Source organism: Ambystoma mexicanum, chromosome 11, assembly GCF_040938575.1.
Source record: "Ambystoma mexicanum isolate Mex_15411 chromosome 11, UKY_AmexF1_1, whole genome shotgun sequence".
NCBI classification, from domain to species: domain Eukaryota; kingdom Metazoa; phylum Chordata; class Amphibia; order Caudata; family Ambystomatidae; genus Ambystoma; species Ambystoma mexicanum.
Window position 1 is genome coordinate 1096717631 of NC_090934.1, and position 26657 is coordinate 1096744287.

General features: G+C 44.4%; 1 protein-coding gene across 6 annotated transcripts in view; it reads right to left on the minus strand.

Moving 5' to 3' along the window:
* The window catches only part of RNF111 (ring finger protein 111), a 768201-nt gene that overhangs the window by 576378 nt on the left and 165166 nt on the right, over nt 1–26657 (minus strand). For all 6 annotated transcript variants that reach the window (XM_069624380.1, XM_069624379.1, XM_069624378.1 and 3 more), the window contains one exon: nt 8718–9609. In XM_069624380.1, coding sequence (XP_069480481.1) covers nt 8718–9540 — 823 coding nt within the window. In that variant the 5' untranslated portion in view covers nt 9541–9609. The remainder of the gene's footprint in view (nt 1–8717; nt 9610–26657) is intronic.

Consider the following 26657-nt stretch of genomic DNA (forward strand, 5'->3'; position numbering starts at 1 on the left):
GGGACGCCGGGCTTGAACCGGCTCCCCGGGAGCGGGCATCATGACACAGACTATAAGCAGAGAAGACTTTCTTCGCCATAGAATCATACCTCTTGTCATCTCTATCCTGTGGGACAGTAGGGTAAGCGGTCCTACTGCTAGATGAAGTTGCCGCTTGAACCACCAGGCTCTCTGGAGTCGGGTGTTTTGGTAAGTATTCAGGGTCAGCAGCCGCTACCCTATACTTGCCTGACAATCTTTTATTGACCGCAGGGATAACTTCAGGAGTTTCCCAATTAGATGTAATTTTCCTTTGTAAGGCTGCATGGAAGGGGGCCACAGGGTCCTCCTGTGGACCTTTGTCTAATATGTCTGTTAGGTCATCCTGTTGAAAAACAGGGGAAGGTGCAGACCAACCCATAAATTCAATTATTCTTGCCATAAGAGTTCTATAGGCAGTGTGGTCCTCTGTAACCCAAATGTTTCCTGGTCAGAATCTTCCCCCCTCTTCATAAATTGAAGATAGTCCAGGGTACTGACCTCTGAAATGGTGTAAAACCCATCTCTAAGGCAGAAGGAGCCAAACTCGTCATTATTGGGGGAGAAAACGTCGATGCTGATGTGACAGGCTTCGAAGGCGCCGAAAAAACTGGAAGGTGTCTCGAACTCGAGAGGATCGGGATCCTACTCAAGGACATCGATGACGGTCTCGGCGTCGTGCCGGAGCCCCTTGGACTCACCGTTGGCTGTGGAGTAGCCTTGGTCTTCTCTTTCATCGGCGTTGACGATGGCGTCGAGTCGATCGACCGATGCGTCGAGGAACCCTTCGACAACTGCGAAGATGATGCCTTCTTACCCGATGGCTTGTGGCGCTCTCTGGTGGAATGTTTCGCCGGGTGCTGCGACTCGCGGCGTTTTGGTTTTTTGGGTTTTCACCCGGGGTATCACCCTCAGCTGTCTCCGAGGGGGTCGAGGCCGCTTTCTCGAAGACGCTTAACATTTTCTTTCTGAATTCCTCCCACACAGCCTGAGAGCTGTTTTGTGGGACAGGAGACCCTTTCTGGGGAAAGAGAAGACTACGAGGAAGGGGATCTTCAACGTCTCTTTTTTGAGTGTCTTGATCTCGACGAATGGTGGGAGCTACTTCGAGATCTAGAATGGGAATGTTTTCGACGGCGAGGAGACGAATGCCTCGACTCAGCCGAAGAAACCTTCGAGGAAGTTTTGACTGAGTTACCTCTCTCGAGCTTCCCCTTGCGCTCCTTCAAGGCTTTTGCCGTCATGGACATGCAGTCCTCACACTCCGAATAATGGTGCTTGGCTCCCAAGCACCACAAGCAGATCCTGTGTGGATCCGTTATCGACATTTTTTTACCGCAGTCTCGACATCTCTTGAAGCCGGATCGCGGCGTCGTCGGTTCCGATGAAGAAGCCATCGAGAACGAGTAGGTATTATTCGAGTAGATAGTTATCCTGACTGAACTGAGCAATGACGTTCCGAGGCCCCACGAAGCGCGGAAAGACGGAACTGAGCAACGGACGCAGCGCGTGGCTATTTATGGGCCTGGTGACGTCGATACAGTGGCCGTCAAGGGACATCGACGCGCAGCACCCACTACAGTAAAAATTTCCAAGGCCAGCAAGCTGGAAACGTATTATCAAAGATAAGGAATAGGTCGGAGGACACAATCTCTTCGAATTCTTATACTAATTCCTTTCTGGAGAACCCCAGCTCTTTTGAGGATTTTAGGACTTTTTAATGTTAACACTGCAGAGAGACATTTTGCTCACTCGTGTTTTGAGCTGAGTTGGATATGTATCTACTTTTTATATGGTGACAGCACTTTCAGTGCAGTGTCACAGAGAAATCCTTTAGATTTTTCATAAGGTTTAATTACCTTTTCTTGTGTGTACTACTGTTACCAAGATTAGTAAAGTGAAATTGACTTTACTTACCTTGTCTATTTGTAGGTCCAGCACATTACAACTTATGTGGACAGCTTGGAGTGGGGGCGGGGGGTTACCTAGTAGCCCCTTATGCTACCTACTCATGTAGAACAAGTTACTTACCATATCTGGTAATGTTCTTTCGATGGGATGCAATTTCAAGAGAGTAAAAATGAGTTTTCTCCAACATACACCCAAAGCATACATAAAATCAGACCCGTAGCCCAAAAGAGTTGTAGATCAAAGTTGTCTGGCTTGGCTTTAACCATTTTATTACACTTTTGGAAAATATTCTGCCATAAAATAACTTACAAGTACCTGGTACTTACACAGCTTCATTTTCAAAATTCTAGTGCCTAGAAACTCTGTTAAGAACTACTATAGATTGAGACTGATGTATTGCCTGCAGAGGGAGTGTGAGTGAGCAATTGTTGGCACATGATTTACTTACAGGAACTTGCACACATAATCTTATCAAAAGTCACTAACTGCTAATCTACCTTTCCCACTGTCTGCTGCAGGAAATTAATGTGGATTGCCAGACATTAGTTCGCAATATCACTTCAAATAACCAAAAAGTGCATGCAAGCTGAATTGCATTATGGTAGGCATATTTATAGTTTTACTGGTTTATTGTTTGTGTACTAAGCCAAAAACCATAATTCTGGCAATTACAGTTAAGAAGAAATGCAGGCAAGTGCATAAATTGAAGACTGGTCCCAAAGCCCTACTTCAACACTAAAGTGTGTGATCCTGGACAAATACTTTTGCCATGGTGCCTTTTTAACAAAAATAGAAATTGCTACTACAAGTGATTTATTTCCAACTAGTTACTACTACTAAAAAAAGCCTGACTGGCCTCTGTTCCACTGTTCGACCTGCAGCGTTAATAGTAGTGACCATGTATATAATGCACATGACAAAGTTTATGTCTCTTGGCTTACTCCTTGCTGCTTGTTCAATATAACTTGACATGAACTCTGCGTATTAAAGACTTGTCTGTTCCTTCCCCCATCTTTTACTTCCATCCTAGGAGAGCAGTCTTGATTGCCTGATAAGTTTCCTCCGAGATAGCCAAGAATCTGCATCTCGGACATAAAACACATCACAGCAAATTCAGCCCATGACCGCTAATCACATCAGTGATGAAAGTGGAAAAAAGGAAATAGTGGTCCTCTGGTTGCATCCAAAAAGGAGGGAGTAGGACGGCCGGACAGATGGGGTGGGAGGCAGGGTGGAGTATGGGGACAGGGGATCACAAACCTTGGCTGAACAGTGAAGCAGGGATTTTAATCTGCTCTGCAAATTTGACCACATACCTTCCAAGCGTTACTCAGTACAAATAGTTTGGATTTCAAGGCCTACAGTAATGATGGCGTTTACTTCCAAAAACACAAATTGCATAACACCACCACATGGCAACATGTAAATCCTTACATCAACATGTTAAGCCAGAATAGTAAACTAGAAGTCCCAAAAATCTAGTTAACCCCACTGTACTTTCAGTGATTTAATAAAATAAGTTGTGTAATATACTCAGATATGGAGATTATTGCCCTCTACTGCCATCTAGTGGAGGAAAGTATGCTTTTTAATGAAAATAAATACAGCGTAAACGGTACGCAGAATAAAATTAAATGCTCCATAACGGCTTTAATTACATGCGTATAAAGCCAAGATGCGCACCTTATCTGTAGGGCTGTGTGTCGACCGAGGTACCGACGGCGTCAAAGACTTCTTTGAAGACGGAGCCCAGAGTATCCCTCGACAGACACGGAGCCGATGGTGTTGCCGCCTTCTTGGAAAGCTTCACAGGTTCCGACGGGACCTGGATCTGGCACGGCTATGGCGATCTCCCTTGTCTGAGTGGGACCTCTGCGGCTACCGATGATCGCGCTGACCACCGGAGCCCAAAGGTGTGCGAGTGGTGGACCGAGCCTGTTCCCCGCCGGATCCTTTCGAAGGCGCGGCTGGAACTGTGCCTTGCGACTCCAAAATCGATATCACCTGCTGGCAGAATGCATCCTATTCGGCCGGCGATGAAGACTTTGTGGGACAAGTCAACCGTCTAGCGGAGTCCTGCTCCGACAAGGATGGATAAGGCGACCGGTGACGGCACTTCCTAGAATGCCTCGACGAGGCAGAGGCATGGCGGGAACCACTCCTTTACCGAGAACCCCTGGATTTACGCCGACGCGGAGAGTCACCCCTCGAGTCATCGGTCGAAAGTCCAGCGGACTTCAATTTACGGGGCTTAGACACCCTACCTACCTTCAATTTCCCCTTACGTTCCTGCAAGGCCTTAGACATCAAGGACGGGCAATCCTCGCAGTAGTCAGTGGCGTGGCTTTTGCCGAGGCACCAGAGGCAGATGTCGTGCGGGTCCGTGATGGGCATCTTCGAACCGCAGTCCCAACATTTTTTAAAGCCCAACTTTGGGGTAGTAGAAGATGAAGACATCGTACACGAAGAAAGAATCGAGCACGCTGAGATTCCGAAGTAAACACATTTGCGAAAAAAAAGGAACTGAGGCTACGGGCACCGTGCGTCCTATAACATTCTGTGATGTCGACCCTCAACGTAAGCCCTCGAGGGACAACGGATCGACACAGGACACCCTCTGTTGAAAATTTTCCGAAGCAGCACAGCTGTGTACATTACCTGTCATATGTGGAATACACCAGAAGACACAATCCCCTCGAAAAAATCTTTATAGTACCCTCATTACTTTAAATGGCTGGTGGCAGTGGTTTAATTTTTTTCTACCATTGTGCTTTTCTACCGCAGGCTGAATCCTCCTCTGCAGTATAGCACCCCACTGGTGACCTTTTTATCAAAATGGCCCTGTCTTTTTAGGCAATCTCTTGTTTGGAAGGTCTTTCTGGGGTTTTACTCTGGGCGCCAAGCCAGGTTGGAGCCCTTTGTTCGTTTCAGCTTTGGCGGGCTTCAATTCTGAAACCCGCCTCTAGCTACAGTGTGTCTAAAAGGGCAGGTAATGAGGGAGGTTCCCGAAACACCCCTGTCCTTTGTCTCTAGGGATGCCCGAATGCACCCAGTCATAATTGGCTGGCTGTCCTTTCAGGACAGCCCCCCTGCTGTTGGAGTGACAGCCTAGGCTGTGCATGAATGGGGGAAACTGCTTAAAAGGCAAGGGCTTTGGGACTAGAGGCAGAGTTGACCACTGGGAAGAACACCCAACGAAGAAACCGTGAACAAAGCTTGCTACATCCTCCTGGACCTTTGAATTGCCCGGTGAAGCCCTGCTGCTGTGCTGAAATCTGATCGACAAGAGAAGCTCCGGAAAGGACTTCTTCCCTTGGGTTACTGGGACCAACCCTGAGATGAACTCCACTGGACCATCTTCCCCGACTGGCTGTACTTCTTTGCTGCTGCAGGAACCGAGTGCCAGGGGTCGAGAAATCCACAGTCTAGTGCAAAGTCTACAATCCGGCCAGAAGCTCCAGCAGTCCAAGGACCCTCCAGAAGCAGGACAACCAGAGCTCGAGTACCCTCACCAGAGTGCGGGACCCAAAATAGTGAAGGAAGGCCAACCAGTATCCAAGATCCGCAGTGGTGCCGTTTACCGCAAGCTAAAACCACAAAGTGCCGCTGATCCAAAAAGCCTGTAGCTGCCACTGATCTCCAAACTGCTGCGGTAGGAGTTCTCCAGACGTCCTCCCTCTTGTCCCCACAACTGAGGCTCAGGAACCCAGGATCTGCAACGCTGTAACAGGACGGAAGCCAGCCGGACCAAACTTCTTCAAACCAGAGGTACATTTCAGACTTGGGGTAATAAACTGTCTTTTGCTTTGCTCTTCTCAGTTGAGACTTGCAGAAGCTACTTTAGTTACAGTCAATTTCAGCTCTACACCCCCCCACAAGTGTAACAGCTTGTGACCCTACAGTGATTTTGTACAAAAACTAACTTTGTGCAAGACTTTTATTAACCACAAAGTGCATCAGCTCCATAGACTGTGCTCCAATTGACTTTGGCTGCCCTGGCTCCCTGCAGACTCTTCTAGCCCATTGACTTAGATATCGTTTGTCCCTCAGAGGTGATAACTTGGTTTTAGACTGTTATTGCTTGTAAAGGTTTTGTCTAGCCTTCATTGGAAAATTCAAGTATACTCACATGCCAGAGAACCTGTTTAACCTTGTTCCTTCCTTTAACCTTTCCTTTCTGCAACCTCAGAATCTGCAAAGTGTACTAGTGATATATAAATGCCATTACTGTCCTTGTGAATGAAGTCACCTTTGGGTGTAGGAAGTATGTAAAAATCATGTCAAAAGAGTATAATTAAGCCGAATCTGGAAAAGTATTTGAAAGTATATTTGATTGTTACATATATTGCCGTTTTAAAGAATGCTTATTTAAAACTGATGTTAAATAAATAACTATGCATAACTAAAACCTATAGTGCAAGTTTAACTTGGCTACTGTTATTTGTGAATTTCATTGCTACAGCTCACATTTACCCCTCTTGAGATAAGCCTGGCTGCTCAGTCACACTACCAACTTGTGTAGTACAGGCCTATACCAAAAGGTGGGTTACCAAGAGAACAAGTGTTGTGTAGTCTCACAGTGTTACTACAGCAATTCTTGCCAAACACAGTTATCGGATTCAATCAGGGGGAAAAGCCTCCATGCAATGACCTGTTAGTTCTTCCCTTGTGAGGTCCTGTGTGCCTGCCTCTCCTTATGGGTTCCTGCAGCTTTTTAGTTGCATCTGGTTCACAAAGGCAGTGGCCTTCCTGTGGTGGCAAGAATCTTGATCGTTACCAGAGGTTGCCAATCTTACATCCGAACTGTATCGTGGAAGGAAATGCACTTCAATGTGGTGTAGCCTCCCGCTACTAGTGTCAGCTGTACATTAGTCAGATATAAGGGTTGTTGTGGTCAGTGTGTACTGTGGTATTCACCTAGATTGAACATACTGAAATACTTAACCAGGAATGATTCAATAGAGGCTATATTCTGGTAGTTAGGCTAGATACTGCAGTGAATATAGTGCAAGAATCACATTGTTTCAAAAATAGTTCTAACATCAGCAGTGGCTATATAGTGAATTAATCTGAATTCCACAGTGGTTGTGCTCGATTAGTTCTCCCAGGTTCAACAGTGCTATACGCAAAATATTTCCCCTAGATGCAAAAGTGGCTAGATTGTAGACTTCACCTAGTTTTAACAGTGGTTATATTGTAAAATTCACATGAGTTAAACGGTGGTTGTACTCTAATAATTCAACTAGATTCAACAGCAGCTATATTGGAAAGATTCCCTAGATACTTTGGGCAGTGGCAAGTTTCACAGATTTTAAAGACGACTAGGCTGAACGCGGTGGCTATCTGCAGATTGCAGTAATTTTAAAGCAGTGGCGGACACACTGGCTAAATTGAAAGATCTAATCCCAGTTGCATCAGATTGGTTAGTCAACAATTATTCATCATACATCTGAATGTTCACCTAGATACAACTGCAGCTATGTTATAGTGGTCACCTAAATTAAACAGTGATGGCAATTTTAGAATACAATGGAATTCAACACAATATTAAGAGCAGTTGGTAATGTAGAAGTGGCAGGGTTTTTAGGGCACAGTGATGGCTGTGCTGCCAATCCTTGCCACCTTACCAGGTTGTACCTGTGGGGTGTTTCGTCAGGCATCCAGGGCAAACGGGGGATGGGAGCTGTTCTTTGCCTCTAGCCCAAAACCAGCAGGCGGCCCAGGCAAAGCTGCCCTGGGAGGGCCTTTGAAATGCAGCTGTTCATCATGTCGTGGGGGAGGCACCAATGAGAACTGAATGGGGAAGCAGTGGGGAGGGTGTGTCAGGGAAAGGATGAAGGTGGATGGGAGAAGGCAGAGGGAAACAGACGAAGAAGGCTGCCTGGACAAAAGGAAACCCGACTACCTTAGCCAATTACTAAGGGGTTGGGTAGGGAAAGGGAGAAAGCCAGAAACAAAAGGCAACACAAAGAGAGGACACTCTAGAAGACCAGCCCAAAATACAGATAGTAAATCAAAGTAAAGCACGCCCACATCCCTCCAAAAAGCACCAACTAGGCCCTAAAATGCCTTGCACAGAAAAGTGAAAAGGATATTATCCAACTAATCTCTTTCCAGCAATACATGTTCCACGAAAAGCATATGCTATAGGCCAGTTTGATCCAGGTCTTGAATCTCCTGGAAAACAAATTGCAATACAGACACCTGCTGCTAACCAGGTTCACATGTTCACTTTACCTGGGCTTTTTCCGAAATTCTGCTGAATACAAGATAAAGTGGGATTTTAATCATTACTGCTGGAAGCCAGTGATGTGTGATGAGGCTGTGGTTTTACAAAAAGAAAGCAAGGTATGTGTATACAGTGCTGTTCATCCAAGAAGGCAGTTGGATAACCAGTACAGACTCAGTTATTGTTTTAAGTTGCTGCCTTTTTTGTATGGAGCAGCACTACCTTTTAAAAACTCTGCAGGTTGTTTGCAGATACTCAGTTACCCCCGTAGAGCTTTTAGTACAGGCAATACCAGGGAGAACAAATTAGGACCACCTACTGAACACAGACCCTATTCAATAGGATGATTGCAGGTGTCAAGATGACCAAATATTTCAGTTAGGTAAGCAATAGAGCATTTATTACACCGTGGAAGTAACAGACGTTAGTAGCCATTGGGTGATCACATTCATTTCTGTACACCATGAAATAGCCAAGTTTAGGTAGTGAGGAAACGCCCATCAAAAAAAGAAAAAAAAAATTAACAGGTATGGTTAAAAAATGTGAAAGCTTGTCTTACCCGAGGGAACAGTCACAGTTGCAGGGAGATTTTCACTAGGAGAAACAAACAAATCTTCGTCTCCCTCTGTTGAACTGGAGGACGTGTCACTACTGAGGTCATTGTCACTAGAGCTACTAGAGCTGGGGAGCAGCGCATACTTGCGGCGAGCTACCACCTCACGCTTCTTCCTTTGCTGCAATATTCTGTCTTTTTGCTTTTGTGTCCGCTGGGAGGAATGGTTTTTCACAAATCGCTTCCTATGCGAAGGTTTCCTAAGAGCGCCATTGTGAAAGCAGGCCCTCTTCATTAGCAAGCCAGGAACAGGTTCGGCTTCAGTGCGAGGCCATTTTTGTGATCTTGAGCCGTTTGTTCTACTGGTGCTACTCAATACTGCCTGTGGATGCCGTATAGCTTCCTTGTCCCCCTCAGACGTTACTGTGTCCGAGTCCCCAAAGTGCAAGCTAGATGATGGCGATGATACACAGTCACTGAATGAAGAGTCATTGTCATCACTTGGAGTCTCAAGGTGCTGTCTTATTTCTAAAATGCCCTGGTTCTCTTTGACAGCACAATTTTGGGCATATGAAGGGCCAGCCTGCTGGCTCTTTCGTTTCTTCCGCATCACAATGCCTTTTTCTTTCTCTTCTCTGGTGCCATTCGTCTCCTTCGGCTGCTTTTGAGAGTCCTTGCACAGGTGAGCAAATTCATTTGTCCCCTTGCTGGCAATCATTTCCACTTCTTCAGGGAAGCTTTTGACTGCCCCAATAGGTCCAGGGTTCAAGAGGACACCCTTCAGGCTCTCCTGTGTCTCTGGTGCATCAGAACGAACTTCACTCTTCATATCCGCTTTTTTTGTTTAAAACTGGGGCATCTAAGAGTCTAAAGACCAATGGAAAACTTCCAGCATGGCCTGAAACAAAATAAATGTTAACATGTGTCAGTGCAAAATACAAATGGGTAACCTTTCAATATTGACAGATTCTGTATTGCACAGAACAAGCATTTAAAAAAGAAAATGTAAATCAACTTGTTGCGCGACTCGCCCGACCCACCCCATCCCCCCCTTCCCTAGTGGCAGGGATGGGGTGATGGAAGTTGAGGGAGGGGGATTTTTAAAAGCCCCAAATTATTTTAAAAAAGCTAAATGTTAAAGAGGCTAAAGACAATGCAAAAAAGAAAATACAGCCAAATTGAAACAATTGGAATCAGTTATATCAATTTCTGTGCAATACAGGTTCTTTCAACGCAATTAGTACATTTAGTATTGACATTTTACAACACTGAGTAAATATAAATGGTATCGGGTAATAAAATCACGGCAAAAATATCTCCAGAAAAAAAAAAAAAAAAAAAAAAATCACAGCCTGCCAAAGGTGTACCCCCATTATACCATTTATGGGGAGCGGTCTCCCCCTCTCCCCTTAAATGGTATAATGGGTCCGGGGTTGCGGGGGTGTCCCACGCATCCTTTACATGATTGTGGCGGCAAAACCACTGCATTTTTGCCGCAATATTTTGTATTCACAGTGATTTTTGCCACGATTTTTAAGACATGGCACCATATAAATTCAGTGCGGCAAGTAATAAGCTACCACGAGGAGGTAGAGTGTGGGAACTGCAGAGACACCCCTTAACATTAAAATCCATTCCCGACCCTGATCTAGGAGACGCCACACCCCTGCATTAGGATGGTTGAATGCATGACATACAACCGACACCTCTTCAAAGTTCTATACTTAACTTTTAGATGCACCTTGGGTAAGGCAAATACAATCGTTACACCATCGAGGGAAAATTGACCACTCATATCTTCGGGACAGAGCCAAAAACAAAGACCAGAGAGTCAGAGGGGGGCTTGATTCAGTTACCTAATATTCAAAGGCAGACATTGTTCAAGAAGACTACTATGAGGGAGGGGACAGTGAGATAGTGCTGCAGGGTCTTGTATTCCATCAGGCAACTCTGCAAACTAATCACAATTCCTTCCCAACAGCAACAGACCCAGCAAACAAAAATCTCCCAGAGCTGCAGCGAAGGCAAGGCAGGGTGGACCCAATGGAAAGGGGCAGAGTCTCAACCTGGAGTGAAAACATCTGAGCCTTAATCTCAAACCACAGATCCGCAGCAGGTGGGGCAAAGTGAGCAAGCAGGTTATCAAAACAATTAGAAAAGTAGTGAAACAGTCTAGGAGAGGTATTGTGACTACGAAAAGAATATAGACCCAAGCAAACGTATGAGAGCTCCATTACGGGTATAATGGCAGATCACTGGGATAGGCTGGTCAGGAAAAAGGGGATCACATCCTTCCCATCCCCATCCCCATTTACACCCATCTTCAATAATGGGGAATTCACACCCGGGGTTGAGAAGGGAGCATTCAGTGAATGGCGGGATGCAAGAGAATGCAGGACATGTTCCAAAATGGTGAGATTTTGTCCTTTACGGACAAGGCCTATTTCGGATAGGGGAAGGGGAGCGGATCAGATACCCCCAGTTGCACCATTGGCTGCTTCACCCGTCAAATAAAGCAGCCACCAGGGAGGCCACTCCATTTGAGAAATTCTTGCTATCGAATGATGGCTCCAGAGGCCTGATCAACTTATATAGAATACTAGATGCCATCCCCCAGCAGCAATGGCCATATATGACGAGATGGGAACAGATGGGGAGGGAAATGGACAAGGAGGTGTGGGCAAAGTTGTGGAGGAAAATCCCAAACTGGCCAAGGCAACCCAGCTCCAGGAAGACTGGTATAAAATATTATACGGGTGGCACTATAAGTCAGCACGACTACATAGAATCTACCCAGCAGCATCAGGGGAATGTTGGAGGGGAAGAGGGATCTGCCAAACACACATGGTGGAGGTGTCCGAAAAGAACTCTCTTCTGGGAGGGGGTGCAACTGGCGCAGGAGCAGACATTTGGGAAAGGTGGGAGTAGACCACTGGAACAGATCCTAGTGGGATTAAGGGCCGAGGGGGCTGAGGCGGAACCCAGAACCAGAGAGAAAGCAAGGGTAGTGTTAACCCTGGAGACAATGACACTAACTGCACAAAGGTGGAAGAGTGTGGACATACAGTCATACCAATACTGGCTGCGGAAAATATGGGACATAGTGGCCCTGCAATGGGCAACATATGCCATGAGTGGGGAGGTGCCTAAATTTGCAAAAGACTGGGGAGAAACATTGACCTTCCTAAAAGACGATTATAGGATATTCTGGTGCCCCCAACGACTCAAGCTACTGGACTTGCAATAATCCCACAAACTACGAAAGAGTGAGAGCAGCACAGAAAAGGAGAGGAGAATGCCCCAAAGGAGGGGGGGGGGTTGTTCTTTTTGCATTTTCATGTTGTAAAACCAATAGAGGTTTTTTTTTTTTTAAACACAATTAGAAAGTTATGTACAATAATAGAAGGGCAACTTAAACTGCTTAGAAAGACCAGTAGAACAGGCCTGGGCGAGCCAGGCTACAGAAAGTGCCGGGGCTCAGCATTGAAGGAAACAGTCTTTCCAGAGCCAGCACCCTTCAAGATGGAGAGAAAAGGAATCACATTCGTAGTTTACAACAGAGGCTGAACTACAAAGAGCAATCATTCAACCGATGAAGCGAGTGACAGTCGCTGCTTTTGCTTCCACTTTCATCACTTGGCCTCCCATTTCATCTCTAAAACTCAGGACATCCTGTCTTCACTGTCCACTTCCATTCCCACTCCTGCAGTCGTGCCTCCCTTGCCCCTTCCCCCACACCTCCCTCCCGTCCACCCCTGCACTCTCCTTCCTCCTGCCCATAACTCCCAATAAGGTCGCTAAAGTTGACCATGCTATGAAGGTCTCATCCAAACATGTGCTCCCCTGCTCTTCTAGAGCCATTAAGCACAACATTGTCTCTCACGCCCCAGCCCTTGCCGACTTCTGTAATCACTTTCACCACTGACCCCTTCCCTCTTTCTCTCAAGTACTACTTTGTGCACCCTGTCTTAAAAAAGGAGTCAGGTGTGTTTCTGAACATTTGGAAGGTGCGTTTCATGAACGGAGCGTTTTGGAATTGCTTGCAAGTCTAACTTGTGCCCTGCAGCACTGCGAGCCGAGCTCTTGCTGCTTCCCCTGCTTCCTGGAGGAGGCGGGGCCTATCGCGCACACGTGAGTGGTCACGTGATTCCAGCCCAGCATAAATTGCCGGTATATCCACCCTTGCGGCGTTAAGCCCTGGAGGCAGTAAGGGCTGGAGAGAAACGCTGTTAAGCTGTTTGGCTGTGACCTGTGCCTGTTCAGTGAGTATTACAGATTTGAAGTTTCTTCATATTAACGTTGGCCCTGATTTCCCATACGTCACTGAGGTAAGGGGGGAGAGTCGGACTCTGGCAGCTCCTTAAGCTGTCGGGCGTTCCTTATCCGGTGACTGGGAGCTGACTAAATATTTACCGAAAGATAAACTTGAGTGATACAGAAGCATGACGGGAAAAAGTAAACTTTTAACATTGAAAACTGGAATGCCTCTCAGTGTCATGGTAACACGAGCATCAGTCACGCTACAACCATCCCCAGCAAAACCTTCTCCAACAATTGCGATGAAGAGGAAAATTAGCGGATGCCCAATTGTAATACCAGACAAACGTATGGTTCTAGGTGACATCCGTGAGTTCTGTACTTTACACACATATGGTCTACCCTCCAAAAGCCCTAATCTTAGTAATGGTCAGTTTCCTGACCTGTGTGACGACACGAATCTAATTCCAATAACGAATATTACAATATCTGATACACAAATCATGTCTGAAATTACAGAGATGACGGCGAATGCAGCTAAACAAAATGATGTGACAAAACTATCCGAAATCGCTGAAGAAGTGATAGATCTGCAGAAACAGATAAGTGACCCAGAAAGTATGGAAAATGTAGTATTGGAATTAGACAAGGTGGAGGCCGACGCACAAAGTAATGAGATTTCTACTATAAACATATCAGAATCTCAAAATAAAAGTAAAATAACCACGCCGGTAAATAAAATAACTATGGCGGAAGCTGAAATTAGTCTTTACCAGTCACCGAGCCTGTTTGAACATTTAAGTAGTGAATCAATGCAACAATCTAGATCTTTTGCACGAATAACTCCGCGAAAGTCTGTTGCTCCTTGCAGCCCTTCTATTACTTCTACACCTCGAAAAGTTGCTGAAAAAAGGGTTGCCTTACTAGATATCACTTTGCAGGCTATGAATACAACAATAATGACTATGTCCAAACTATTTAACACACTAGAAACAAAAATAGGAAATCAAGAAAAAAAAATTGACGCAATCAGAAGATGGATGAAAGATTGGGAGGTAAAACAGAAGGCAGAAAAGACGTTCTTGACCATGGATACATCTACTGAAATACAAACCATCGATAAAATACCAAAAGATGTAGACACACTAATAAACCTAACTCCTACTCCGGCCATTAAACCTCTCCCCTTCTTCAAAGATATCATTCGCCCAGTCACATCAGAAGATCAAAAAGAAGATGTATATGGACCAAGTAATGAATCGCCAGCTCAAACAAGTGTAACACCTAAAATAGGACTAACATATAACATATTTGGAAGACAAACAAATGAGAACTTGGGCAATAATAATAACCCAAGTTCAGAAAAATCAAATTTCAAGACTAAGATACAAAACAGAACCAAAAATCAGAAAAAAAAACCAAATATTAAAAATTTCATTCAACGGTTGAAAAGCTTTAAACTTGCAACCAGAACGGACAGTCGGGCATTACTACGACATAATCATCTAACAAAATTAAGACAAGAAGCCTCTATAAAAAAAGCAGACAACAATAAGGATTATGCGCCCCTAAATGACATAATTTCTCTGCTTGAAAAACCAGACAAAAAGAAATTATCTTTAGTGAGTATGGAACAGACAACACAAGAAGAAACACCGAAAACTGATATAAGTCCATTTTCTGCACAACCATTACTGAAAGAAAATCCCAAAAAAATAGATAACAAAACTCTCTACTCAGATGATATTTTAAAAGATATAAGAGCAGAAATAAAAAGATCTCTTGATGATTATATGAAAGTTAAGGAGGGATTTTCTAATCTAAAAGAGATTACGACGACAGAAATTGAAATCCCTAATTCTGGATATGAAAAAACCTTGATATCTGCAGAGAAAAATCTGGAGTATAGTACAGAAACACCATTAATTCATGAAGCACAAAAAATTGCTGTTAAGATTTCAGAAACTAACTCCAGTAAGCTAACATCTGATAGCAAAGCTCAATCCTTAGCAGATAGTAGTATGGAAAAAAACTTCCACACCATAATTCATAAAGCAATGGACGAATACTTTCAATTGAACTATCGGGGACTGAACAAAGAAGAGGAACTAAAAGATAACCAAAAAACAAAATTGAAACACAAGGAGGAAAAGTGGAAAAAGTCAGACTTGAGCAAAACAAATAATAAAGGGAGGCTTGCAGAATCAAAAATAAAATCACCAAGAGATTCTAAACACAAGCTTAATCCTAATATACATCATAGATTTATCCTCAAATGCCGGGCAGAACCATTCCCGCAATATGATATGTGCCGAACAAGCATAATGGCCATTTTTAGTGACCTACCGAGTCTGAGTGATATTACGTCTGGTGACATAGCACAAGTTGAATTCTTAAACGATGACAACTTGGCGGTGGTCAGATTGTGGATCGCTTCAAACGTGGTTCGAAATGTGATCTGGCAATCTCGACTTGAACTGTTTGCACTGGGATTTTTACTTGCTATTGACCCGACTAATTATGATGATGAAATTGAGTGGGATATAAACACAACTAGAAACAGAACCAAAGAGCTGAATGTGTACAAATTGGATAAGCGACATCAACCACAAAGCCAAATGAATGAAATATATCAAACATCTACATCTGTATCTCAACTACAAAGAAACTCATCATAACTATTGAAGGAGGGCGATGTAAGACACCTTTCCATAGTTAGTTGGAACACATGTGGTCATGTACACTTACTTAATGACTGCTCAAGCCTTTTACCACACACAATAGTAATGTTACAGGAAACCTGGTTGCTCACAACACCATTATGGAATGGCTATGAGATAATTTTATCTCCTGCAATTAAAACAAACGGTAGACCAGCTTCGGGCATGTTAGTGGCACTAAAAAAATGGAAGAGGTTTCACATTGGAACCCTGGAGTACGCCTAACCCATATCTACAATTGGTTAAAATTATCTACAAACATGGCACAATAGCAGCACTTAACATATATAGAAATCCGATGGGAATCACAGACTCAAAATTCTTCAAAGACATAGAAGATTTACTAAACATTATTCTAATGACGAAAGAAATAACAAATACTCTGATTGCGGGTGATCTAAATCTTCACTGCCTATCCACCGAAACTCATAAGAGAAATGCAGTGTGTCTTAGATGGGAAAGCTTGATGAAAACCCGAAATTTCATCATGCTAAATGGGTCTCAAAAAAATGATATACCACCCAAAAACACGTGGACAAGAGGTACGTCTAAGTCAATAATTGACTATATGTATGTTGATACTAAAACTTTCAGTCAAATAACTAATTTTGAGGTGCTGCACCATAAACACAGCGACCATGAAATGTTGTCTGCTACTTGGAAGAATACACAACTAAATGAAATGACTAAAAATAAAGGATATATTCCAGTGTTAACGATTAACAACTCAAGAACTCGTTTTAGGTGGAACCCAAGTAATTTAGAAAAACTAAATTACGATATTACACTAGGAACCAAGAAAAATGAAGCTATAAAAGATTCTTATATTTCGTGTTTACAAGTGTACAAAGTAACCCCAAGTAGGGGTAATCAAAATTCTTATGCTTCCAAATTTAAGTTTGATGAAAAAATTCAACAGCATAAAAATAACTTGAGAAAGGAAATAAAATTGGCAAAGACCTTATCAACGGAAGCTAGAGGTGGAATCATTAAAACCTTAAAAAACAAATATAAGAACTGGTTAAGAACACATAAAGCATGGCTCTACCAAAACCAAGGAGAAGAAATGTTAACTGCATTGGAATCTAAAAATATTTCAGAAATGTGGACATTGTTAAATAACGCAAACCAATTTACCCAACTGTCAGTACAAATAAATGGTGTATTAGAATCGGATTGGGTTAGACACTATCAAGAGCTATACGCTGGAACAGAGTTAATAAACCCAGAAAGTTTAAAAAATCAGGACAACTTTCAAGATTTACTTATTTCAGAAGAAGACATTTTAAGCTTTATAAAAAAATCTAGTAGATCACGAGCACCGGGCCCTGATGGGTTGAGTAACTATATGCTCAAAGAACATCCTGAGCAGTGGACAAAAATTCTCTTCAACATTTTCTCCTTGATTATAACCACAGGTATAGTCCCGGCATCATGGCGGAAGTCAATAATAGTACCCATCTTCAAAAAGGGCAATCGGACATGTCCTTCCAACTACAGACTGATTGCGCTTTTGGATGTACCAGGGAAAATCTTTGCTAGGTTTATCTTGAGAGACTTCAACAAATGGGCAACAAACAACGACAAAAGAGACCCATGCCAGACAGGCTTTATAGCAGGCCTTGGCACCTCAATCAACCTACTAACCCTAACTTCAATAATTCAACATCATAAACAAACAAGACAACGCCTGTACATGACATTTGTAGATTTTCGTGCTGCCTATGATTCAATTTCACGAGAAATGTTGCTTCAAAAGCTAATTCAAGAAAATTGCCCGTTGCACATAATTACTTTAATAAAAGCTTTATATTCGGACACAAGTATCCAAATAAGGATAAACCAAGAGGGTCTTTTGTCCCCTCCTATTCAAACATATAGAGGACTTCGGCAGGGATGTATTCTTGCTTCTGCTTTATTTAGCTTTTTTATAGCAGATTTACGAAGAATATTTACTGCTGAATTTGCGGATGCACCTAAAATAGCCAACAAATGCATTCCGGCCTTGTTATATGCCGATGATTTGATACTTTTGTCAAAAACACCCGTGGGACTACAGAAACTGCTGGACGCATTATCTACATATGTAACAGAAAATTTATTAGTGGTCAATCTGGAGAAATCCAAGGTCATGATATATAAGCCATCACTGCAAAAAAATAGGAACTACATATGGACAATACAGAAACAAAAATTGGAAAAAGTTCAACAATATACGTACCTGGGGATGATAATCACAGGAGCTACTCATGAAGCACAAATATCAAAATGGTCCAATAAACTTGACATGCTGATTTCGCAGGCCAAAATAATTCAAGCAAAATATGGGAAGTTTTCCATCTCACCAATCCTAATATTTCAAACAAAAGGTAACACCGATACTATTGTATGGAGCTGAAACTCTACCAATCTTACATGAAAGCTTATGGACTAAATTCGAATCAAAATTCTGGAAGAGTTTTAAAATTTACCAAATTGCACTCCGATAGCATTAATCAGAAATGAATTGGGACGGATTTCTATTTACGCTCGCTATTTGTGGTACCTAATATCTTTAAGCAGGACTCAAATATGCTTATAGGAGTTTTGGCACAGCACATACTCTGCTCAGATGACACCTTTGCGCAACGCTGGCGTAAGGAGGTCATAAATGCAATGGCTTATGCCGATGTTACACTGAAGCTATTAATTGAAAACCCGAATGCAGTCAAAACCAAACTATTCCAGTGGGACTGGGGTAGAAACAGAAACACGTGCTTAAGATATAATGATTTCGATGGAACGGTGTTCATACACAAGAAATACACACTGGCTGAACCATATTTACTAAAAAGCCCATCTGTGCAACATAGAAAAGAGTTTATGAGATTAAGATTCAATCTGTGGCTAACACAAGAGGTTCTAGCAAAAAGGAAAAAAATTTTAACAGAAAAAGATTGCAGGTTCTGCAAAATTACATCACAAACGGAAACCTTACGCCACCTACTGGTTGATTGCAGTGAACTTTGTAACCAAAGGGTTAAATTCTTAAAACCAGCGGTAAAAGATCATATAAACCTGTCACATAACACTCTATGGAAAATGATAGTTGGTGGACTTTCTATTCGGTTAAGAATGGGAGCCTTAATTTTTTTAAATAGCTTAGAAGAGCTGAGAACACAAGATAAAAATAAGGAATAAAACAACGAATCCAGACAAAAATCAAATAGCTTCTGATGCTGAAAAAGATAATGAAGTGAACTTTTATGCAAATGTTTTATGTAAAGTAAATGCTACACAAATGCGATTAATTGAACACACTTGACCTTATTGTTATGAACTGGCTCCCCTTTTGATGTCTAAACTCATTTTTAAATGATCTTTTATTGTCATAATCATGTTTTTCATTTTTGTATTGATAAATAAATTGTAAAGTTGATTAATCTCAACTAAAAACAATAAAAAAAAAAAAAGCAGTCTCCTGACCCTTCTTACCTGGCTAATTATGCCCCAGCTCCAACACCCCCTTCCTGGGTAAAATTCTGAAGAAATTGGACCCTCCACCCAACTGACACTCCATATCGAACTTGTTGGTTGCCTCCATTTTTTTTAAAGTTTCGGATAGTTGTATGGCAGCTATATACAACTGTTACCTGGTGCCACAAGATGAATTGTGGTGGTGGTCAGAGGTGGGGTGGGGTTTCACAGGAAAGATTGTAGAACAAAAACGGTTATAATGGCATTGTGACAATCCTACCGTGCAAGTGCATGCACTGTGGTAAGTGCAGGGGGGTGAGCAAGTGCCAGGGGAGAGAGAGAGTGCAGTGGACAGGGTGGACCAGGTTAGGGCAGGGAGCCGAAGGGCAAGTGCTGGCAAGAAATGCTGGTGGGGTGGTCTAGCCCCTGTATGACTCGGAAGGGATCAGGCTGCAGTGGCTGCGGCACAGGGAACATTGGCACGGGAAGGGAAGCGGGGAGGAAAGCAAAGTCTTGAGAAGTTTCTGGAATGTAAGAATAATCGGCTCAAGTCTGAAGCGGGGGGTGGGGGGCAGGGAGGCCATTCCATAAGGAGGAACCAGCCAAAGAAAGGTATCTACCTCTCACTCTCTGTTTGGAGAAACATTTGACCTGCAGAGTGTTGGAGCTAGGGGACCTGAGGACTCTGGTAGGGAGGTATTTAAGGAGGCAGAGAGTGCCAAGGCTCCAGACAGCCTTGCGGATGATGCAAAGGGTCTTGAATTTGAGCCTGAAACGGTGGAGAGATTTTAGGGCTGGAGAGATGCAGTCCCTGGGCTTGAGGCCAAGGACAAGTCTTGCAGTCCTATTCTGGATTAGTTGAAGGGCACGAAGGGAGGAAAGAGGAGGATTGAGGAAGAGGCTATTGCAGTAGTCCAACCTAGAGGGTACCAAGGCTCTGGAAATTAGCTTCTCGGGGGAAGGTGAGGAAAGGTAGAATGCCCCCCAGGAGGAGGAGCTGAAAGTTGGACTTCTTGCCAAGTGCGATGTGTGGAGAGAAAGAGGAGTCAGATGATCCCAAGGTGTTTTGCCTCACAAGTGGGTGAAGGGAGTGGACCCAAGGAGGATGGCCAGAGAGTAGGGTAGGTTGGGGCTGTGGGGGTGGCGCAAGGAGCAGGTGTCCCAATGAGAAGGACCCCCGTCTTACTGGCATTAAGGCACAAATCATTGGCTGAGCACCACGCCCGAGTAGCAGTCGGGTATGAGAAAGGAGGTAGAGGATGGCAGCTTTAATGAGAGCTATGTGTCATCTGCATAACATTGGAAATGAGGGGAGAATTTGAGAGCAGCCAGGTAGATTTTGAAGAGCCATGGCGACAGGATAGAGCCCTGAGGGATGCCACAGGTAGAGAGTGAGGTGGATTAGAGAGAATGACCCATTTGCACTTGGGAGAGTGTTTCAAAAGGAAGGAGGTCAGCCACGCAAGAGCCCGGGTCTGCGATGACTAGGTTATCATGGAGACTGTTTAGGAGGATGAGTGGTTGACTGTGTGAAAGGCAGGAGAAAGATCCTTGAGGATCAAAACTGGGGGTGCGTTTGAGTCCAAGTTAGAAAGCAGGTCTTCACGAGTGTTCAGGAAAGCCGTTTCAGTGCCTCTGGGTGCCCTGAAACTGGACTGGTGGTCATGTACAACGAGCCATTTCGGTGTGGAGGGTCAGTAGGGGGGGATGACCAGCTTCTCCATGAGTTTGCACAAAAAATGGGTGATAGAGACAGGGCGATAGTTTACCGGGCAGGAAGGCTCAGCAGATGGCTTTTTTAGGAGAAGGGGCCAAGAGAGACCAGAGTAGGGGAGTGTGGGAGCAGATGACTGAGGACAGATGTAGCAGGTTTTGGAGGAGAAGTAGGCGGCCAGTGCGGAGCAAAGGGCGTGGGAGGGAGGCGACTGCAGCAGGATTGGCAAGTTCCTTGCAGATTTTACCTGTGTTATTGGTGGCTCGACAGATGCAGGCTTGTACGTGAGCACTCTTCTTGGAGCAGATGGCGATACGATATTGCCTTTGGAGTAGGTGGCAGGCCAGTTTGTCAGAGGATGAGCTAGATGCTTGCCACTTCCGCTTCCGCTTTGCACTTGCGTTTGAAATCTGCCAGGTCGGAGTAATACAAAGTTGCATTGAGAGGCAGGCATCATGCGGAGCCTCATAACAGGGGCAAGGCTGTCCAGGGTGTTAGCGATAAAGAAATGGAGGTTAGCTAGAATACTCAGGAGAGTCAAATGAAGGGGCGGAGGAGGGATGAAGGAAGAGGTAAATGCAGCGACTGACACATGCTTCATCGGTTGAATGACAGACTGGCAGTGCGGGCAGGGGCATCATCAGGGGACAGGGGGGGTGAAGGTGGGAAGAGAGGAGAGTGGTCAGACAAGGAAAGAGGGGTAGTAAGAGGGTTGGGGAGTGGGAGGTCTGTTGAGATGAGAGCATCTGAAGTGTGTCCAGCAGAGTGGGTTTGGCCAGAGGGAAAGAGTTGCAGAGGTTGCAAAATAGTGCAGTAGTCACATCTGGAGAGTCGAGATGGATGTTAAAGTCCAAGGAAGATAAGTTTCAGGGAGGAGGCAAGAAGAGAGGACGACGGGTCCACCCATTCTGAGAGCAAGGGCGGAGGGGGAGATTTGTTGCAAGGGGGCCTGCAGATGGTAGGTAGAGCTGCTGGCCATCTGCTAGGCGAGAGATGGCCAGCAGTCTAGGCTTTCAAAGGATGAATAGGTTTGAATCCTGCTGCAGTCTCTTCCCTCCCACGCCCTTTGCTCTGCACTGGCCGCCTTCTTCTCCTCCAAAACTTGCTACATCTGTCCTCAGTCATCTGCTAGGCGAGACAGATGGCCAGCAGTCTAGGCTTTCAAAGGATGAATAGGTTTGAGTGGTCATGATGAAGACAAGAACCCACTCAGGGAAGATCAGTGCCACTTCACCACCAGGCCAGGAGGGCTTGGGATTGGACAAGATCTTGCAGCCTTCAGGGAGAAGAGTGTCAAAAGCAGCGACAAAGCTGGCCTTGAACCATGTCTCGTTGAGAGCAAGGATATCAACGTCTTCAAGGAGGCGACAGAAGTCACAGAAGTGTTTGATAGAGCGAGATTTGAGGGTAGCTAAGTGAAGCTGGTTGCCCTCTTTAAATGATTTGCAAGGTGGGACACAGGTGGAGTGGCACCACTGGGAGGGGGCATGAGGGATGGAAGGGGGTGGCAGGTGAGGGTGGGGGAATTGAGGATTCCAGGGGCACAAAAACTGCTCTCCTGAACACCTGTGCTTGCAAATCTTGACTAATTTGCATGTCGTTCTGATTCCCCGCAATCTCACCTCTGCCTTTACCAAGGTCCACCACTATATCCTCATAAAACGGCTCCGAGATACCCAAGGCATCACAGACCGGGCACTGGATTTGCTGACCTCTTTTCTTGCTAACCATCCCTCCCAAATCCAACTCCTAAATCACTTCACTCTACCCATGGCTCTATCTTATCGTCATGGCTCTTCAAGATCTATCTCGCTCACCTGGTCTCCTCATTTACAGAGTTATGCTGACAACACGCAGCTTTCCTTCATACTTCCCTCTACCACTTCCTCTGCTCATTCCAGATTGTCTGTCAGCTATCCAGGCATGGTGTGTGGCTAATGACCTCCGTCTTAATGCCAGTAAGACGGAGAGCCTTCCTATCAGGACTCCAGCGCTCTTCTTGGGCCCTCTACATGCACCATCCCTTGAGGCCAAAAACCACAGGGTCATCTTTGAGTCCTCTCTCTCGTTTTAACTCCTCACATCTTGGACCTTGCCAAGGCGGCCCATTTCTAGCTTTACCTACTTAGCGGCATTCTCTCTTTCCTCACCTTTACCAAAAAGCTCAATGTCTCCAGAGCTCTAGTCCTCTCTAGGCTGGTCTACTGCAACAGCCTCTTCCTCAATCTCCTTTACTCACTACGCACCCTTCAGCTAATCCAGAATAGGGCTGACTTATCCTTGGCCTCAAGCCCAGGGACCATATCGGTCCAGCCCTAAGAGCTCTCCACTGGCTCCCAGTGGCAGCAAGGATCAAATTTAAGACCCTCCGCATCATCCACAAGGCTTTCTGGGGCCTGGGTCCACACTATCTCCAATGACTAACCAGCTCTTGTCGGGCCCCAATTCCACCCCCCTGACCTCCCAACCCCCTCCTCTCCCTACCTCCTGCACTTCGCACTGCACGTCCGAATGCCACAAGGCCTAACAGGACCATGGTTTCATACTTTGTTCTTTTGCATTACATGTACTCCCCTTGCTCGCTCCCAATTTGCCTTGTGTTGCTTGGAATCACGATTTATTTGTTGTATAATCGCCTAATGATCACTAAATGAAATACCAAGTGTCATGGAACCATAAGCCTTGTTAAACACTCCTACTGCGTCCGAGAAGGCTACTCGGGCCTCATGTTAAGATTTGGGAGTGGGAACTTTTTATACTGTATTTTTTTTAAGCAGACAATGTTTTTATAGGGAGTAAACAGTCACAACGAAGGTAAAATATTTCTTTAGGTGAATGAAAATATATTTTAACTCTAAAACATTGTTTTGTAAACTGTACTTTGAAACCAACAACCAACGTTAAGGATTAGGATTGACCTTTGTTAAGTTTGGCTCTTGCACAAAAAACCTACAGCACCTATTTGACGGCCATATTAAAGATAAAGACGGAGCTACACAGAGAATTGCGTGCCATGGCTAAAAGTGACAGCAACTTGGCTGAGTTTACATCAAAAGGTACATACTTCAATTACAACAATTCTGCTAGGTTCTGGAAGATAATTACAACAAATCTCCAGCAAGCATTACAAATGGTGTCACAGAGCAGGCACAGGTCACGCATGTGGAGAGGACTTTTGGGTGGGATTTTGGGGGTCTGTATCAATTATAGACCCTACTGCGAGCTGGGTCTTCACGAATAGCCCCCTTGATGTACGTAGTTTAATATGTACTAGAAAGTCATCCAGGGCCCCTAGAGCCAATGGAATGTGCAGTTCTCGAAGATGGTTTTGGCTTTTTCACTGGATCGAACTGACTCAGGCAATCCCTCTTTCTTGGAGGGACAGCATAATCGTCCCTGTGTTTACAAAAGGGGCACAACGGCGACCCCTGCAACTATCACCTAGTGGCAACGTTAGATGCCCCAGCTAAGAGCTTTGCTTGTGTATTACTGAACGTGCTTGGGGCATGGGTTGATTCACAGACAGTCATCCCCATTAACCAAACTGTTTCGGAAAAGCTTAAACAACTGTTAATGACTTGGCCCTGGTTACTATTATCCAACAAACATGGCCTACACAAAAGAAACTTGGTATATGCAGTGTTTATCTTAGTGCAGCATTTGATACTGTAGACTGCGGTAGGCTATGGAATAAGCAGAAGAATTGTAACATCCCCCGGTCTACTAAAGATGATCATGCAATTCCATGAGCACACTAGGGTCAAGGTCCGTTTGGACCAACATAGGACAACAGGCTGGATTAAAACAAGGCTGCATTTTTGCTCTGATTTTATTTTATCTATTTCTCAGACCTAGGTGAAGCTATCAACAGTTCATTCCCACGAAATTGGGACACCACTCTGCAATAGATGGGCTACGCAGACGACCTTGCCTTGCTTGACCTTACACCTGGAGGCTTGCAGTCCTCTTTGGACTGCTTGAAAGCATACACAGAATTAAATGCGCTGGTAGTGAACATAACAAAAAGCATTGTGGTTTGAGAAGGGCGAGTTGGCACATGGGCGGGGAGGCACTTTAAGTGGTTTTGGAGTAAAAAAAAAAAACAAACCAGGCATTCATCTAGACTCTGAATGGGCACGCAGATTTAAACTGCCCAGATTTCTAGGGACATCAGCCATTTGCAAATAAGGGTGGGGTGCTATTTTGTGGGAGTTGTTTTGATTCAACTTTATCAAGCTAGGATCCTCCCCACAATATGGTATGGTGCCGAGATCTGGGCCTTTGAAAACTTGTTAGAGGGGACTAATCTAGAGCGCCATATACTAAAGAGACTCACGCAACTTCCTCCCCGCACAGCCTCCAAATTGGTATACCTAGAATATGCCATTTATCCGATGCATGTTAAATTCTGCCCCTCTTGCCTAAACACGTATTCGAAGTAAAAAAATGGTTCTGGTATTAACTTGTTTGGGTTGATCTATGTTGTGATCATGTACAAAATTGATTTTGTGCCCCAAGATCCATTGTGAAAATCAAGTCAATAGTTGACAAATGGCTTGCACTGGCCTGGAGCATGTTATTAGCCTGCCATTCAAAGACTATTTTAAAAAAAAAAAATGTTTATTGTTGACCTGGCCACTAAGTAACTCTGCAGCATTTGTTGACATTCTGGATTAGGTGGTTCCCACCCAGCTAAACTGACAATTTTGTGGGAAACTCGCTGGTATGGGACTACATCAAAATAAAATGTAATGCTGTAAAGTCCCTTGAGGTAACTGGAGCTTGGTTGAACATACCTACAGAAAACAAGACTGTTGTCTCTGTGGCGATGCATCTTTGGAAACTGATGCATCTTTGGAAACCGCAATGCATCTTTGGAAACCGCAATGCATCTGCTGACTGAAGGTCTTTCACTCATGAATCCCCGGTGGACCGCTTCAAGGTCTGCGGGAATCGAAGTCACAATATTGCGGGAGGAACTTTGGTCTACATTCTTGAATGTAAGCCACGAGGCACACATTTTACCACGTTTTGGAGAAAGGTAGAGTGATTCTGGATGTTTTGGCATGATATTTCTGTTTTAATTCAATGTTTTACGTGGTTATACCTTATTGTTTTATTATGTCTTTACATTCACAATTGTCGCTGGATGTATTAAAAGTTGACTTGTGTTAACTATACAAGACAAATACAAATAAACAACTCATATTAAAGAGAGTAGTCCCAGTCGAACTACCTGTGGCACTCATCTATTTGTACCAACGGGTCAAATATTTCTGAAGTGTTGCATGGGTAAAGGTGCTGGGCGCACTGCTCGTGGGGTGTGGCACAAGGCTACTCGACATTCAACCGATTAAGTGTGCGTCAGTTGCTGCATTTGCGCCACCTTCATTCCGCCCCCACCCCTATTATTGACTCATTCTGAATTAGAACTTGCTAATCTACAAATCACTCCAACACTCAAGACGTCCTTGCCCCCGGTCAGGAGGATACGCATTAAGCCTGCTTCCAAGTGCAACTCTTGATAGGACTCCCACTTGGCTGCTCTGAAACGCAAGTGCAGAGTTGCTGAGTGCAAGTAGCAGGCCTCAAGCCCACCCTCTGACAAACTGGCCTGCCATCTCTCCATCCGCTCCAAGAAGAGGGCTCATGTCCAAGCCTGTATTTCTCGGGCCACCAATAACACGGCTTAACTTTTCAAAATCTGCAAGGAACTGGCCAATCCTTCTGCAGTCTCCTCTTCCCCACACCCCTTTCCTCCCAGGCCTCTGCTCTGCACTGGCCTCCCACCCACTTCTC